This window comes from Pristis pectinata, chromosome 40 (assembly GCF_009764475.1).
Source record: "Pristis pectinata isolate sPriPec2 chromosome 40, sPriPec2.1.pri, whole genome shotgun sequence".
NCBI classification, from domain to species: domain Eukaryota; kingdom Metazoa; phylum Chordata; class Chondrichthyes; order Rhinopristiformes; family Pristidae; genus Pristis; species Pristis pectinata.
This window is the reverse complement of record NC_067443.1, coordinates 8,577,743-8,596,108: the sequence shown is the minus strand read 5'-3', so window position 1 is coordinate 8,596,108 and position 18,366 is coordinate 8,577,743. Positions and strand designations below refer to the sequence as shown.

General features: G+C 55.9%; 1 protein-coding gene across 4 annotated transcripts in view; it reads left to right on the top strand.

Annotated features, from left to right (window-relative positions):
* Window positions 1-7,693, top strand: part of LOC127587539 (semaphorin-4B-like) — a 64,427-nt gene extending 56,734 nt beyond the window's left edge. For all 4 annotated transcript variants that reach the window (XM_052045941.1, XM_052045942.1, XM_052045940.1 and 1 more), the window contains 5 exons: window positions 342-531; window positions 697-812; window positions 2,967-3,127; window positions 3,902-4,008; window positions 6,703-7,693. In XM_052045941.1, the coding sequence (XP_051901901.1) occupies window positions 342-531; window positions 697-812; window positions 2,967-3,127; window positions 3,902-4,008; window positions 6,703-7,358 (1,230 nt within the window). In that variant the 3' untranslated portion in view covers window positions 7,359-7,693. The remainder of the gene's footprint in view (window positions 1-341; window positions 532-696; window positions 813-2,966; window positions 3,128-3,901; window positions 4,009-6,702) is intronic.
* Window positions 7,694-18,366: the final 10,673 nt, after the last annotated feature.

The window sequence follows — 18,366 nt, the reverse complement described above, 5'->3', positions numbered from 1 at the left end:
CTCTGCACCGTCCCATCACACACTCCTGGGGTCAGACACAGAGTGAAGCTCCCTCTACACTGTCCTATCACTCCGGGTCAGACACAGAGTGAAGCTCCCTTTACACCATTCCATCACACACTCCCGGGGTCAGACACAGAATGAAGCTCCCTCCACACCATCCCATCACACACTCCCGGGGTCAGACACAGAGTGAGGCTCCCTTTACATTCTCCCCCCACACACTCCTTGGACAGGCACAAGTTGGAGATATGTGGGAAGGAATTTTGCATGTGTTGGTGGACTAGTCCTTCATTTGTTTTCTCTCCTTGTGTCATGCTGTGTGTCATGGCGTGCTGCAGTGTAACACGGAACGCTCGTCGGATTCCACTCTCAACCTGGTGAAGGACCTCTTCCTCATGGATGGAGTGTTGTATCCCCTCGGACGGCGGCCCCAGCTGACCAATGCGCAGGAGAAGTACGTGAAGATCGCAGTGGACAGCGTGACCTCAGTAAACGCAGTGACGCACAGAGTGTTGTTCCTCATTACAGGTAGGGCATGGTCCTGCAAGTGGCTGTGCTGGGACTGACAGGTCGGGGTGCCGCGAGACAGGCCCTGGAGGTCTGCTGAGGAAGCAAGACTAGTGACTGCTGGCAGAGACTGAGAAAGTGGAAGAGAGATGACCTTGACCTAACGCTGTTCCCTTTCGTCACCAGACCATGGTTTCTTGCACAAGGCTCTGAGTGTGAACGACGTCTCTTACATCATCGAGGAGATTCAGCTGTTTCCAACACCACAGAGAGTGCAGAGCCTCATCTTGTCTTCTGCAAAGGTCAGCACGTCCCCCTGTCCCGCACTGCTGAGCTATAGTGTCAACGGCTGAGAAAACAACACCCCAATATCCCTCCCTGGCACCGTCTCCCCACAAACCACCCCCCCCAGCCAAGGCTGGAGAGTGGAGATGGGAGCGTGCCTGTCATGGATTCCAGCTGTGGTGGTCACTGCCATCTGGCCTTTGTCTGTGATTGGTGCAGCACTTTCTGAGGTGCTCCAAAGAGGAAGACGATCTCGAGGAAAGGACATTGAATTTCCCACTTCACCGAAGGCCATTCAACCCATCGAGTCCATGCTAGCTCTCTCAGCAATCCCAGAAGTCCCATTCCCACACATTTCCCTGCAACTTATTCTCTCTTACACATCCATAAAACCCCCCCACCAAATTCTACCCTCACCCACACACCGGGGGGGGGGGGGTGCGGGGGGGATGCGATTTACAGCGACCATTTAACCCACCAAGTCCACACGTCATCGGGACATAGGAGGAAACCGGAGCACCTGGGAGAAACCCACCCAGTCACAGGGAGAGCGTGCAATCTCCACACTGACAGCGCCGGAGGTCAGGATCGAACCCGGGTTTCCAGAGCTATGAGGCAGCGGTTGTCCCTGCTGCACCACTGGGTGCCTCACAAGCTCAGATCCATTGACACACCCGTTCCATCATCTTTACAATGGTGTGAAGTATTGGCACTGGGGAAGACAAGCAGGTGGTCAGCGCACAGCAAGCTCCCACAGACAAAAGAGGAAACCATTCAAGTGGACCGCTTATTTTGTGTTGAATATGAAACAAACTGCAGGGGCTGGAACTCTGAGATAAAAACATTGCAGGAAACAGTCAGCAGGTCGGGCAGCATCCGCAGAGAGACAGGGTTCATGTTTCAGCTCCTCAGGCCAGCAGAGTACCTGCCTGTTATTGGATACTCTCTGCCCACTGTGTCCAGGGGATTTCAGGGCTGCTTCTCCCCCCACAGATGCTGCCTGACCTGCTGAGTTCCTCCAGCAGATTGTGTGTTGTTCCAGCCCCCAGTGTCCGCAGCCTCCTGTGTCTCGGGACTTCCTGTTTCCTGCCCCTCGCACCAGACCTGCAGCTGTGTGAGATCCGAGCAGACAGCTCAAGGATCTCCTAGCATCAACTTACTCCAGGTTCCCTCTGCACTGCCCTGCCACGTGTGTATCCATTGGACCATTTGCGTTTCATTCCCTGCCCCACCAGTGCACTGTGGTACACTGTGCACCATCTGCAAAATGCATTTTCTCACCCAGGCTACTCAGAGAAACGGAAACAGACCCTTCAGCCCAACTGGTCCATGCCGACCCTGGTGCCACCAAGCTCGTCCCACTTGCCCACATTTGGCCCATATTCTCTAAACCTTCAGAGAAACAAAGGACTGCAGAGGCTGGAATCTAGATGCCCACCCACCTCCCCTCCTTTGTCCACCTACCACTGCTCTGCTTTTCCCTCCTATATATTGGGCTTCTTCTTTTCCTATCTTCAGCCCTGAGTCCTGGCCCGAAACATTGACCGCCTCCTTTTTTTTCCGTGGATGCTGCCTGGCCTGCTGAGTTCCTCCAGCATCATCGTGTTTTTCTCTAAACCTTTCCCATCCATGTACCTGTCCAAATGTCTTTTAAACATTATTAATGTACCTGCCTCAACCACTTCCTCTGGCACAGTTCTTCATTCTGTGTCTGACCCCGGGAGTGTGTGATGGGACGGTGTGGAGGGAGCTTCACCCTGTGTCTGACCCCGGGAGTGTGTGATGGGACGGTGTGGAGGGAGCTTCACCCTGTGTCTGACCCCAGGAGTGTGTGATGGGACGGTGTAGAGGGAGCTTCACTCTGTGACTGACCCCAGGAGTGTGTGATAGGACGGTGTGGAGGGACCTTCACTCTGTGTCTGACCCCGTGAGTGTGTGATGGGACAATGTGGACAGAGCTTCACTCTGTGTCTGACCTGTGCCTGTGAGTATGTGACAGGACAGTGTTCAGGGAGGTTATGTTTGGTCTTGTCCAGAGAACAGACTGGTCGATGTGAATCCTGATCTACTGTAGGTCTGGGTGCTGTGTATTCAGTGTTGGGGGATGGTTTCCTTTCTCAGTACACTACAAGGGCTGTGGGCAACCCTCTGTATTCTCTCTCCGGTTCTAGGGAGTTCTCTACATTGGATCCTCGATAGGGGTTCTGCGGGTGCCAGTCTCTAACTGCAGTGCCTACCCCAGCTGTGGGGAGTGTGTGTTGTCCAGAGACCCCTACTGTGCCTGGGACCGGAGTGGCTTCACCTGCCGGGAGACACAGAACCAAACACACAGGTGGGTGTACCTCAGGCACGGGGATGTACAGGTGGGTGTACCTCTGCTTTAGATTTTCCATCTAAAGCCCTTCCTTCTTTTGAAGGCAAGACTGGCTGCAGGACATCGAGAAAGCAGACGCAGCCACGGTCTGTCCACCCCAACCTCTGATGCCCAGGTCGAGGAGACTGGTTCCTAATGGAAGTCCAACAGGTCTGTTGGTCCGATGAACTGGGTTAAAGCAGCATCAGCACCCAGACCCCAATCATGGCCCGAGGGTCCTGGTCCATCCAGTGTCCTGGTCTGAGTGTCCAGTGTCCTGGTCCATCCAGCGTCCTGGTCCATCCAGTGTCCTGGTCCAAGTGTCCAGTGTCCTGGTCCATCCAGTGACCTGGTCCAAATGCCCAGTGTCCTGGTCCATCCAGTGTTTCAGTCCTGGTCTGAGTGACCCGGTCCAGTGTCCTGGTCCATCCAATGTCCCGATCCACAGTGTCCTGGTCCAGTGTCCCAGTCCGAGTGTCCAGCGTCCCAGTCTCTTTCTCACCACCTTCCCTCTCTCTCCTCTGTATTCCCCCTCTATATGTGCCTGTCTCTCAGTTTATCTCCCTCTCCCTCCCTCCCTGTCCTTTCTCTGTTTCTATCTCTCTCCTGACTTACTTTGACTCTGCAGCCTGTACGAAGTTACCACTGCCTGTACCTCTCTAATCCCTCTGCCTCCTCAGCCACTGTGATAGCGTTTTGCAGGTCGGTTCTTTAAGATGCATTTTCCTTCTAAAACCCTTCCTTCTTTTGAAGGCGAGACTGGCTGCAGGACATCGAGAAAGCAGACGCAGCCACGGTCTGTTCACCCCACCCTCTGATGCCCAGGTCGAGGAGACCGGTTCCTAATGGAAGTCCAACAGGTCTGTTGGTCCGATGAACTGGGTTAAAGGGATGGCCAGGCAATTGTGTGTGTGTGTGTGTGTGTGTGTGTGTGTGTGTGTGTGTGTGTGTGTGTGTGTGTGTGTGTGTGTGTGTGTGTGTGTGTGTGTGCGTGTGTGTGTGCGCGCGCGTCTGTGTGTGTGCGTCTGTGTGTGTGTGCGTCTGTGTGTGTGTGCGTCTGTGTGTGTGTGTGTGCATACATGTGTGCGTCTGTGTGTGTGTGCATGTTAGCACGTGTGTGTGCATATGTGTGCGTACGTGTGCATCTTAGTGTGTACACACACATGAATGCATGTGTTTGTGAATGTGTACACCTGTGTATATACATATGTATGCTCACATGTATCACGTGTGTTTACACAGAGCAGGAGAATGCGGGGAACTACAGGTGCAGTTACTGCAGTACCTTTGGGTTCAGTTCTGTGTTCACCCAACCACACTATTGTGTGCAGCTCTGGTCACCCCTGTAGGAAGGATGTCATCAAGCTGAAAAGGGATGTTGCCGGGACTGGAGGGCTTGAGTTACAAGGAGAGACTGCACAGGCCGGGACTGTTTTCCCTGGAGCGAAGGAGGCTGAGGGGTGACCTTGCAGAGGTTTATAACATCATGAAGGACATCAATAAGGTGGATGGTCACACTTTTCCCCAGGGTAGGGGAGTCTAAAACTAAGAGGGCACAGGTTTAAGGTGAAAGGGGAAAGATTAAAGGGGACCTGAGGGGCAAGTTTTTCACACAGAGGGTAGTGGGGATATGGAACGAGCTGCCAGAGGAACTGGTAGAGGTAATACAGTTATCACTTTTAAAAGGCATTTGAACAGGTACACGGATAGGAAGGGTTTAGAGGGATATGGGCCAAACGCGGGCAAATGGGACTGGCTCAGATACTCAGCATGGACCGGTTGGGCTAAAGGGCCTGTTTCCGTGCTGTATAACTCCGGAAACTCTGCCTGTTGGTCCCTAGCCAGGGTGCATCGGGTTAGGGAGGAGCTGGGCCACAGCGAGGTAGACTGATGAGACGCACCTCCTTGGAATTTGGACAGAGGGAGACTGTTCCCAGTGGATTGTGGAGACTGGACGAGGGAGCAGAGTCAGAGGGTGAGAGATAGAACATGGGTCATAGGACACATGGAGTACAGCACAGGAACAGGCCCTTCAGCCCACAATGTTGCACTTAATTAATTAAACCCCTAACTAAACTAATTCCTTCTGCCTACACAATGTATCTCCATTCTCTGCACATTCATGTGCCTGTCTAAGAGCCGCTTGAAAGCCTCTATTATATCTGCCTCCACCCTCACCCCTGGCAGCACATTTCAGGCACCCACCACCCTCTGTGTAAATAAAACTTGCCCCGCACATCTCCCTTGAACTTTCCCCTCTCACCTGGAACGCATGCCCTCTGGTATTGGACATCTCTGGACCTCTCCTGCTGCAAACAGGTGGTCAGCCACTAGACTTGAATCTCTGAAGGACGGGTTTCTGGTGGGGGTTTGTGGAGAAAAGGCAGGCTGACTCTGAGGTGACGAGGAGCTCAGAGCAGGAACAACCTGGAGCTCCAACACGGGCTCCCCTGGGTTTGCCGCTCCCCCTGTGCTCTGCTTCACCTCCGGGATCTACGCGGAACTTGTTCTCTGTGCATCAGAAGAGGAAGAGGCAGGTACGACCACTGGAGGACATACTGCCAATGGTTTACTTCCCCTTGTGTGGGATTCCACTGTGGCCTGGAAGATAAGACCTGGAATATCATGTTGCAGTTTCAGAGAAGGCTGCCATACTACAGGTGGAGCACTGTGTGCAGACCTGGTCACCACACTGAGGAAGGAGCTGCCTGCACTGGGAGGGTGCAGGGCAGAACCCCCAGATGTTTCCCAGACTGGACCATTCCAGTTGTGTTGGATAGACTTGAGTCTGTCTCCCCTGGAGTGCAGGAGACTCAGGCAGCACCTGATAAAGGTACAAAGTTATGGGGGCTGGGCGAGGGTAGAGAGTAACCCTCTTTATCCCATTATGGGGGTTTCTGAGGCAAGAGGGCAGAGGTTTGAGAAGGTGGGAGGGGTCAGAGGAGGAGGTTGTCCACACAGAGGGTGGATGGGGTCTGGAATGAGTTGGCTGATGATGAGGCGGGAGGCGGAGCCTCTCACAGTGTTCAGAACCCTCTGGACAAGCACCAAGATCACCAAGGCATGGAGAGCTAATCGGCAAATGGTCACACGCACAGGGGGAAACTTTGGTTTGCGTGCCATCCATACAGATCATTCCGAACATCAGTATCGAGGTAGTGCAAGGAGAAAGTAATAACAGAATTCAGAATATAGTGTTACAGTTACAAAGTGCAGTGCAGGCAGACAATAAGGTGCAAGGGCCATGGCGGTAGATTGCGATCAAGAGTTCATCTTTAGCATCTGAGGGGTCCATTCGAGAGTCTGATAACAGTGGGATAGAAGCTGTCCCTGAGCCTGGTGGTACGTGCTTTCAGGCTTTTGTATCTTCTGCCCGATGGGGAGAAGACAGAATGTCCGGGGTGGGAAGGGTCTCTGAGACAGCGGGAAGTGTAGACGGGGTCAGCAGAGGGGAGGCTGGTTACAGGCCTGTCGATGGGGCAGCACGGAGGAGTTGGGCCGAAGGGCCTGTCTGTGCACTGCGTGACGCTGCGCCTCTGTACCTCCTCACACAGGTCCTGCCGGCACGGTGGAGAAGGTGGTGTGCGCCCATTCCTTCGTCCACCTCTCCTGCGAGGTGGAGTCGCGGCTGGCGCAGCTGAGCTGGACCCGCAACGGCAGGGAGGTGCCGAGCTCGGGCCTGGACCGCCAGCTGGGCGGCATCGTCTTCCCCGCCACCAGCGGACGCCAGGGACTGTGGGAGTGCTGGGCCACCGAGAACGGCTTCCGTGCGCTGGTGGCCAGCTACTCGCTGAGGCTCGCCGACGGTCCTGCCCCCGGCCCTGGGGCCGACATCTCGCTGACCGCCAGCGAGGGCCAGTGGTCCCACACGCCCACCTACTGGAAGGAGCTGGTGGCCGTCAGCGTGGCCCTCGCCTGCCTGGTCCTGCTGGTGGCCGGCCTGGCCCTCAGCCGTCACTGCACGCACCGGAGGGCGAAGAACAAAGTGCGGCAGGGCTCCGGGCCGCGGCTGGAAGATCCGGGGGTCAGCGAGAGCGAGCTGGAGACGGCCCCCTTGAACAAGATCCCCAAGGGTGCTCCCGCCTACCCGGACCCTCAGGGTGGCGAATCGCAGGCCGGGGCGGTGGAGAAGGACACCAAGCCAGCAGCCAGCTCGGAGCCCCGGGACAGAACCGCTTCATCCAACTCTCAGACCCAAGTGGACATCTAGGAAATGGGGTTCCCGCTCAGCGCACTTCAGGGCCGGGGGGTGGGAGGGATGAGCGAGCTTTGACTAGGGTTGGTGTGAGCGCGGACCCAGGCCGTCTTCTCCCCAGCCTCAGCCGCACTCTCCGCTCTGGCCGGTTTCACCCCTTTGCCTTTGTCGATTTCACGTTACGTGTGAGAGCGAGAGTTTGTCGGCGTGACGGTTTCCCCACCGCGGTGCCTTCGCCTTCCCGGCTGCTGCCGCCGCCCCCGGCTCTCCGGGTCAGGAGGGAGTGGGTGTGTTGGTCATCGGTTTATTGTTGTCACTTGTACCAAGCTACAATGAGAACCTTTTCTCTACCTGCCGTCTAGACAAATCATTCCAGACATAATCACATTGAGGTAGTACAAAATGCAGAACATGGTGTCCCAGTTACAGAGGGAGCGCAGTGCAGGTGGACAATAAGGTGCAGGGGCCACCACGAGGTAGATTATGAGGTCAGGAGTTCCTCTTTATGTATCGGAGGGCCATTCAACTGTCTTAAAACAGCGGGATAGAAGCCGTCCCTGAGCCTGGTGGTGCGTGTTCTCAGGCTTTTGTATCTTCTGCCCGATGGGAGGGGGGAGAAGTCCGGGGTGGGAGGAGTCCTTGATTATGTTGGCTGTTGGGGAGGGGTAGGGGGAGGTGTTAACTCCAAGCAGGGCAGTGGGAGGGAGAGTCATCCTTGTCAAAGAAGAAGCTGTAGCCCCTCATCCCTCAAATGGAGGGGCGCAGCTAGTATTCCCCCCCCCCACACACACACACACACTGCGGATCGAGGTGCCAAAGTAGGTAGTGAGGGTTTAATGAGACGGGTTGGGGGGGGGGGGGGAGCCGTGAGAGTGAGAGTTCCTGAGGTAACCACCTGGACCAGGGAGGATAGTTGGGAGCCCGAACGGGGTGTGGAGGGAGAGCACAGGACGGTAGGGGTGAGAAGTGTGGGGTGGGTTCAGGAGATGATCCCCTGCTGACAGAACAGTCAGGGAATAGAAGGGTGGTGAGCAAGAGGCTCCTTGCCCAGAGAAACCGTGCCTCCCCTGTGTCCTTCGTAAAACATGGTTCTGCAGGACCCAATTGCTTTTATAAAACTAATGGAGTCTGTAATCATTTCTAACAGCTAGAGGAAGTTATTTCTATAAAAGTAAAGTCCTGTGTAAAATAGCCTGTGTCTGCCTGATCTTCAACATCTGCAGCATTGACAAGGAGTGGCCAATGTGCACATCTGTATCCTCTACCCAGTTCAACATCTGTATCAGTTGTCAGAGGCTGATACACAACACCTGTATCACCTCACCTTCTGGCTGCTAATGAGCTCTTTCAACAGTCGATGGCTGATGTTAACATCCGTATCAACAGTCGGTATCTGATACCTAACAAGTGGCTGGTGGTACCAACAGCTGATCCTCTCTGAAACTCAGTGACGTATTAGTGGTCAATGTCTACACAGTCACTGGAAAGCAAAAAAAAAGTGACAGATACTGGAACACTCAGCAAGTCGCAGCATCTGTGGAGAGAGAAACCGTCAATGTCTGGGCAACAACATCTGGTCACTAGCCAACATCTGCACCGGTAGTCCCCACCGGGCCAGCATTGAACCTCCAGTCTCAGATCATCCTCTGGTTCCATCTCCCAGCGCTGGTGGCCGTGCCTTCAGCTGCCCTTCATGAGCTCCAGAACTGCCCTCTTCCTTCGAGCCTCCCCTCCCAATCATCCACCACATCCAATGGCAAGGTGGCACTGCTGCACACTTCCAGCTGTTGTTGGTGTACCTATACCGCTGATGTTTCAGTGCTTGCTGGGGGTGGGACAGTTACCACAGAGGGTCACAAGTGGGAAGTTGTGGAGCAGAACAGGAATCTCCCTCTTTTCCTCTCTCTCTCCATCTCTCGGACTCTTGCTCTGTCTGTCTGTCTGTCTTCCTCTCTCTCTCCCTGTCTTTTTCTTGCTCTTCCTATCTGTCTCCCTCACTGTCTCTGTCTGTCTCTCTCTCACATACTCTCTCCCCTCTCTTTCTCTGTCTCACTCTCACTCTCTCCTTCTCTCTCACTGTGTCTCTCTCTCCCTCCCTCGCTCTCTCTCCCTGCCCTCATCTCTTCCCATGCCACAATTTCTCTTCTCTCCAATTTTGCGCTCTCCAACCCTCTCTGCCTGTTTTGCTCTCTCTTCCCACGCCCCGTCTGACTCTCTTTCCATTGCCCTCTGCACCTGTTCCTCTCTCACTTGCCCTCACCCAATCCCCACCTCTACCCTCCCCTTTTTCTGCTTTAATATAAAGCCACAAAGTCCAGAGCACTCACTAAAGAGCTGCTGCAGCAGAAAGGCCGTGCTGAATCTCTTCTTCAGTCATCAGTATTGGAAGCAGTGGACACCAATCTGACCAGGGAAAGGTTCTTGTGACGGGAAGTGATGGTGTGAGATCAGGTAGTATTGATGCTCAGGGACCCGGCTGTGCTGATACACAAGTCATGGTGTGAGATCGGGTAGTGTTGATGCTCAGGGACCCAGGTGTGCTGATACACAAGTCATGGTGTGAGATCGGGTGATGTTGATGTTCAGGGACCCGGATGTGCTGATGCACACGTCATGGTGTGAGATCGGGTAGTGTTGATGTTCAGGGACCCGAGAGTGTTGGTACACGTCACTGAAGGCCATTAGAAAGGTAAGTGGTGTATTAGTTATATGGAAGGGTTTGAGTACAAGGGCAAGAAAGCCTTACTGCGGTTGTACATTGTAGAGCGTTGGTGAGACCATACCTGGGGTGCTGTGGACAGTTCTGGTCTCCTTACCCAAGGGAGGACCTACCTGCCCCAGAGAGCAGATTCACCAGACGGGCCCAGGGGTGAGACCGAGTTTGCCGGGACTGCATTCTCTGGAGTTGAGAAGGATGAGAGATTTCACTGAAACTTCTTACATAGCTCGACAGGGAGGATGCGCGGGTGAGGGTGTGGGGGGGGGGGGGTGGATTTCCCCTGGCTGAGGAGTCTCGGACCAGAGGCACGGTTTGAAAATTGGGGAGTGGGTCAGCACCGAGGAGAAATGTCTTCACTCAGGATGTGGGGAACCTCTGGGGTTCTTTCTATGGAGGCCCTATCACTGTGCTCATTCAGAAGAGAGATGGACACATTTCTAGATATTGGGGTAACTGAGGGATGGGCCAGGAAAATGGTGCCGAGGCAAAAGAGAAACCATTCGGCCCATCCAGTCAATGCCGGTCCTCAGAATAATCCCATTCCTCCACTTCTTTCCCTGTCACCTGTTCTCTCTCATATTCCCACCCACTGCGCCAGGTTCCGTCACCTGGCTACACCCATGGGGGCAACAACGCGCCGACCCCGCACGTCGTTGGGATGTGGGAGGATACCGGAGCACCCGACGGTTAGGGTTAAGTCACAGGGGGAGCGTGCAAACTCCACGCAGACAGCGCCGGAGGTCGGGCTCGAACCCGTGTCTCTGGGGCTGGGAGGCAGCGGCTCCACCTGTCGTCCTGGTTTCTACATTGTCTCTGCAGCCTCCACACACGCTGCCCGTTTCCCCTCAGTCAAATGTAACACAAGCGGGATTATCCGGACAAACCCAGCCTGATTCTATCGCCATTGCCACATCAGCAGTAGGGCACGTTAAATCCTGCTCTGCTTTCGGCACCAGAGAAATCCTCCCAGAGACACAGGAGACTGCAGATGCTGGCATCTGGAGCAACACACAATCTGCTCGAGGAACTCAGCGGGTCGAGCAGCGTCTGTGACGGGAGAACGACTGTCGACGGTCCGGGTCAGTAAATTTCTTACTTTGCTTTGGATATTTCCTTGGCTGCTCTTTCTGGTTGGTGAGTGGGGAACCTATGAGACTTGCTACCTCGGAGGCTGTTGGAGTGGTTTGGGCCAATTGCTTCTGCTTCCTATTTGTCTCCGTCACTTCGGGACGGCGGACGGGTCATCCCGGGATGCTTCAAATCGGTCTCCCTTTCACCCCGACCAAACGCACTTCCATCCTGGAGGAACTCAGCGGGTCGGGCAGCATCTGTGGTGGGAAATAGTCGGCGTTTCGGGCTGAGACCCTTCCCCTGGACTCCAGCGGCTTTGTGCGTTGCTCCGGGTTTCCAGCACCCGCAGTCCCTCCTGTCCCTCCAAATTGTGGGTCGCCAACTCACCCTCCAGGATGCCCAGGAGAGAGACCCGCTCCTCCCACTTCGTTCATTGGACCTGTTCAGTGCAGAGCCATCCAGAGACCTGGGTCCACGTCCCACCAAGGCAATTTATTAAACTCAGATAACAAGCTGGAATTAACAACAGAAACCTGGTTTTGACTGAGGAGGGTCAATGGCACAAACTGGCCTGGGGCGATTCTGCTGGAGGGATCTACTATCCTTGCCCGGTCTGGCCTCTTGTGTGACTCCAGGCCCCGCGCCCTGGGCCGTTGCCTGGGATCCTTCCCTGTCCATGACGGTGAGCAGGGACCCCGGCAGGGGGCAGGAGAGGAGCAGAGATCGCGGCTCCGGTCGGGGAATTGCTGCCCTCCTGTGGCCGAGTCCCCCCTCAAATCCCTCTCCTCTCTCCCCTCGCTCTTTCCATCTCTTCTCCCGCTCACTTTATTTCTTTCTCCTCCACTCTCCGTCTTCCTTTCCCTCCTTCACTCTCCCCCTTGCTGTCGAGCAAGGGGGGAGTACAAATACACTCCCCTCCGCATCGCGGTGCTCCGCTGTCGACCAACCTGTTTACAAAATAAGAAATGCAAGAAATAAACTGCACACAGCAAGATCCCACACAAAGTTTCTATGATAACCAGCGCGTCCACTTTGACAGAAGTGGGACCCGCCGTGAGATCATCCACTTCCTGCACCGAGCCCATCAGAGTCCTAAATGTCTGATTCCCTCAGTACCGTCTCCCCCCCCCCACCCACAGTGGGACCCTCCCTCAGTACCATCCCCCCCCCCACAGTGGGACCCTCCCTCAGTACCACCCCCCCCCCCACAGTGACCCTCCCTCAGTACCACCCCCCCCCCCACAGTGGGACCCTCCCTCAGTACCGCCCCCCCCACAGTGGGACCCTCCCTCAGTAACTGTCCCTCCCACAGTGGGACCCTCCCTCAGTACTGTCCCTCTCACAGTGTGACCCTCCCTCAGTACCGCCCCCCCCCCAGTGGGACCCTCCCTCAGTACCGTCTCCCCCCCCCACACAGTGTGACCCTCCCTCAGTACCGCCCCCCCCACAGTGGGACCCTCCCTCAGTACCGTCTCCCCCCCCCCCCCTTCAGTGTGACCCTCCCTCAGTACTGTCCCTCCCACAGTGGGACCCTCCCTCAGTACCGCCCCCCCCCCACAGTGGGACCCTCCCTCAGTACTGTCCCTCCCACAGTGGGACCCTCCCTCAGTACCAGCCCCCCCCACAGTGGGACCCTCCCTCAGTACTGTCCCTCCCACAGTGGGACCCTCCCTCAGTACCGCCCCCACCCACAATGGGACCCTCCCTCAGTACCGTCTCCCCCCCCACAGTGTGACCCTCCATCAGTACTGTCCCTCCCACAGTGGGACCCTCCCTAAGTACCGCCCCCCCCCCACAGTGACCCTCCCTCAGTACTGTCCCTCCCACAGTGGGACCCTCCCTCAGTACCGCCCCCCCCCACAGTGGGACCCTCCCTCAGTACCGCCCCCCCCCACAGTGGGACCCTCCCTCAGTACTGTCCCTCCCACAGTGGGACCCTCCCTCAGTACCGCCCCCCCCACAGTGGGACCCTCCCTCAGTACCGTCTCCCCCCCCACAGTGGGACCCTCCCTCAGTACTGTCCCTCCCACAGTGGGACCCTCCCTCAGTACCGTCTCCCCCCCCCACAGTGGGACCTTCCCTCAGTACTGTCCCTCCCACAGTGGGACCCTCCCTCAGTACCGCCCCCCCCCACAGTGTGACCCTCCCTCAGTACCGCCCCTTTTTTGTATAAAACACATTAGTTAAAAGCACTACAAAAGACTACAAATATCAAATGTACACATCTAATACAGAAAGGATCATCTAATCAACTACATAACTTCAGAGATTATTGTAAACTGACACCCACGAAAGCACACATATGTCACTACGCCCGGTACCGCAACACTCAATATTTCATATCAAAATTGTATTGGTATCGTCCACGATGCACCCTAACTCTTGAGGAGCCCACCGAGCGCGGAACTCAGCCAGGGTGCCTGCAGAGACTGCATGCTTGCTCTCCAAAGACACCCGTGCACGCACGTAAGCACGGAAGATGGGCAGGCAGGCAGACAGGCCAGTACCCTCGGCCGCCCACCGCCGCGTCCCGTAGATGGCCAAAAGTACCGCCCTTTTTTTTTAATATAAACATTATTCGCTAAAAGCACGAGAAAAAGAAACCAGTGTCAATACACGACATCTAATACAGAAAAGAAGAAACTACGCAACGACATACTACGGTAGAGAATGCAAACTAATACTAACGAAACACACACGCGACGCTACACCCATTAACACAACACGCCACACTTCAAATAAGAATCGCGTTCGTAACGTCCACGACACACACGATCCCCTGAGGGGCCCACCGAGCGCGGAACTCAGCTAGGGTGCCCGCGGAAACCGTGTGCTCCCTCTCTAAACGCACCCGCGTGCGCACGTAAGCGCGGAAGACGGGCAGGCAGGCCGACCTGCCAGTACCCTCGGCTGCCCGCCGCCGCGTCCCATGGATGGCCAGCTTGGCCAGGCCCAGCAGGAGACCCACCAGGAGATCCGCTGCACTCCTCTCCCCACGCTGCACTGGGTGCCCGTAGACCAACAGCGCCGGGCTGAAGTGTAACCAGAACTTCAGCAGCAGCCCCCTCAGATACGCAAAGTACCACCCCTCCCACAGTGTGCCCCTCCCTCAGTACTGTCCCCTCCCACAGTGTGTCAGTCTATCACTGCCCCTCCCACAACCAACTCTTGCATTCCTATGCCTACAGAATCCTGAAACTTTTCCAGTCTCGGGCTGACAGCTCATTAGCCGTCCCACCTTTAACCTCGATCGCCATGGCCAGACAATGTTTCCCTCTGGGTTTTCCTGCTCCATAGGGATGTACTTTTGTAATATACTGTGTATTAATTCTTCAAATCTTATCTGTTGCCTGTACTATCTTTCCGTGTTTTTCTCAATTGACCTGGGCCAAAGAAGCCTCATAGCTTCAGGGTTTGTCTTATCCAGAGACCCTGGTTTCAGATTGAAGGGAATTATTTTCACTGTTTGTAATCAAATTACATTCCCTTTAACCACCAGGTTATCGACTCACCTTTCAGTCACACAGCACCAGATCTCTGATCACCTGTTCCCTCCATGCCCACCAGAACATCCTGAGCCAGAAATCAAAAAAAAACAGCTGCAGATGCCGAATAAACACAGGAGCTGCTGGAAACACTCAGCTAGTCGAGCAGTGTCCGTGGGGAGAGATCAGTTAATATTTCAGGGTGAAGCATTAGCTGTTTCTCTCTCCGCGGATGTGGTCTGACCTGCTGAATGTTTCCAGCATTTTCTGTAGTCATCACTGAGTAAACCATCTCGACTACACTCCATGCATTCACCCTCCACACCGTTACTGCTCACTCAGTTGGTCAAAGTTCCCCTTTCCCGTTGCGTTCCCGTCCTCTCTCCTGTGCCATATATTCCACTGCTGTTTCTTGACCTTGATCTTTCGTTTCTCCACCCAGACTGATTCTGCTCCCGAATTTCCTGGGCTTGGATCCTTTCACTGCCATCACCCCATCCTTTGATATCAGGCCTGCCCATCTTTTCCACTTTACTGTCCCTTCCAAAAGTGTCCCAGAATATTTAATACCCATCATTGATCACTTGCAACACAGCTCTGTAATGGCCATTAGAATGCACCCATTTATTTAATTTGTGTCATTAATTCCTCTATCTTGTTACAGATGGTGCTCGCATTCAGATAAAGTGCAGAGTCTGCCTTTGTTGCATTGTTCCCAACACTGACTCTGGAGCGAGGTTGAGCCTCGGCGGTCTCTGGTCCCCACCCTGGGGAGAATAAGCAATGCGATTAATGCAGGATCATTGTAAATGGGACATTCATGGTGGGTATGGACTCGATGGGCTGAAGGGCCTCTTTCCCTGCTGCATCATACTGAATTCTCTCCAGCTCCCTCATTCTCCCCACTCCCCTTACACAGAGCCCAAGTTATTCCATTCACCAAGATGCAGGTTCCAGCCCGAGTCAGGTGAAGCCAAGCCCAGTGGAACAGCTCCATCTTCCCCCAGTCCCAGTGCTCCATGAATGGGAATACGTTTCCCCCACCACAAATGCTGAACCACACAGTTACCCTCTGACCTGACCCACCCCGTGTTCCTCAGACACTCACCCGTCGCTTAGTGGTCCTGCTCCACAATGCAAACTCCCCTTTCAGCAGAAACCCCTTCCTCCGCCCCACCGCTGTCACCGGGGCCGGCACCAACACCGACAAGTGGATCTCTCCGCGACCCCTCACCAGCCCCACCCCACCCCCACCAGGTTCCACTCCAGCCCCGAGGAGATGTCCCTAAATCCTGCCACCAGGCAGGAGGGGTAACACAGATGTGTGCGGACAAACCTAAGATGGCGTGGCAGCCTCTTCAGTGACCCAACTTGCCCGCTGCCTGTCCCGTGAACCCGTGGGCACTACGCCTTGTCCTCGCTGCAGCCTCTGCCTTCACCACAGGAAGCCCCTGCCTGTTGAACAAGGACAGGGGCTTCTACACTTGGGTTCCTCGCACTGTCTGACCCACTGCCACACACTGCAAGCTGACCTGTGTCAAAGGCATGTGTCTGCCTGATGGATGATTGTGAGAGAGTATCTGATCCCCTCCAGCCCCTACACCCCTCCCCGTCTCTGTAACCCCTCCGGCCCCTACACCCCTCCCCGTCTCTGTAACCCCCACCAGCCCCTACACCCCTCCCCGTCTCTGTAACCCCTCCGGCCCCTACACCCCTCCCCGTCTCTGTAACCCCTCCGGCCCCTACACCCCTCCCCCGTCTCTGTAACCCCCACCAGCCCCTAACACCCCTCCCCCGTCTCTGTAACCCCTCCGGCCCCTACACCCCTCCCCGTCTCTGTAACCCCTCTGGCCCCTACACCCCTCCCCATCTCTGTAACCCCCACCAGCCCCTGCACCCCTCCCCGTCTCTGTAACCCCTCCGGCCCCTACACCCCTCCCCGTCTCTGTAACCCCCACCAGCCCCTACACCCTGCCCCGTCTCTGTAAACCCCTCCGGCCCCTACACCCCTCCCCGTCTCTGTAACCCCCACCAGCCCCTACACCCCTCCCCGTCTCTGTAAACCCCCAACAGCCCCTACACCCCTCCCCGTCTCTGTAAACCCCCACCAGCCCCTACACCCCTCCCTGTCTCTGTAACCCCCACCAGCCCCTACACCCCGCCCCATCTCTGTAACCCCCCTCCGGCCCCTACACCCCTCCTCGTCTCTGTAACCCCCACCAGCCCATACACCACTCCCCGTCTCTGTAAACCCCCTCCAGCCCCTACACCCCTCCCCCCTCTGTAACCCCCACCAGCCCCTACACCCCTCCCTGTCTCCGTAACCCCCACCAGCCCCTACACCCATCCCCGTCTCTGTAACCCCCACCAGCCCCTACACCCCTCCCTGTCTCTGTAACCCCTCCAGCCCCTACACCCCACCCCGTCTCTGTAACCCCCACCAGCCCCTACACCCCTCCCCGTCTCTGTAACCCCCACTGGCCCCTACACCCCTCCCCGTCTCTGTAACCCCCTCCGGCCCCTACACCCCTCCCTGTCTCTGTAACCCCCACCAGCCCCTACACCCCTCCCCGTCTCTGTAACCCCCACCAGCCCCTACATCCCTCCCCGTCTCTGTAACCCCCTCCGGCCCCTACACCCCTCCCTGTCTCTGTGACCCCCTCTGGCACTTACACCCCTCCCTGTCTCTGTGACCCCCTCTTGTCCCTACACCATTCCCTGCCTCTGTAACTCCCTCCGGCCCCTACACCCCTCCTTGTCTCTGTAACCCCCACCAGCCCCTACACCCCTCCCTGTCTCTGTAACCCCCACCAGCCCCTACACCCTTCCCTGTCTCTGTGACCCCCTCCGGCCCCTACACCCCTCCATCTCTGTGACCCCCTCTGGCACTTACATCCCTCCCTGTGTGACCCCCTCTGGCACTTACACCCCTCCCTGTCTCTGTGACCCCCTCTGGCACTTACACCCCTCCCTGTCTCTGTGACCCCTCTGGCCCCTACACCCTTCCCTGTCTTTGTAACTCCCTCCGGCCCCTATACCCTCCCCGTCTCTATAAACCCCTCCGGCCCCTACACCCCTCCTTGTCTCTGCAACCCCCACCAGCACCTACATCCTTCCCTGTCTCTGTGACCCCCTCCGGAACCTACACCCCATCTCTGTAACTGCCCAACCTCAGTAACAGCTCCCAGCCTCTAGATCCCATGTGGGGTGTGTCAGTGTTACAGTGAGGGGTGTGGGGTGTATCAATGTTACAGTGAGGGGTGTGTCGGTGTTACAGTGAGGGGTGTGGGGTGTATCAGTGTTACAGTGAGGGGTGCAAGTTGTATCAGTGTTACAGTAAGGGGTGCGGGGTGTATCGGTGTTACAGGGAGGGCTACAGTTGCTGGTGTTGACATGGAGACTGCCTTGTGGTGGTGTGTTTGTTGAACTGATTTCTTGGAGTGCAGAAGGTGACATGTTTGGATGGTTTGAGCTCGAATTTAATGCTCGTTATCAATTATTAATTGTATAATCATTACAGGCGGGTCAGCTCCCAGAAAGGGTCAGGAGACAGATGTATGTTCCTGGGCCTCTCTCTCCCCACTCTAATGGCCTGTGCCCGTCTCTAATTAGCAAGAGTGGAGTAAGCTGCAGCCCATTCCAGGGCTTGTGGCCAGCTGCCTCTCCCAACCAGAGCGCTAATGGATTCCCAGACTGACTCCTGCTCTCCCTGCCCATCTAGACTCCTGCTCGGCAGCACTCTATCCCG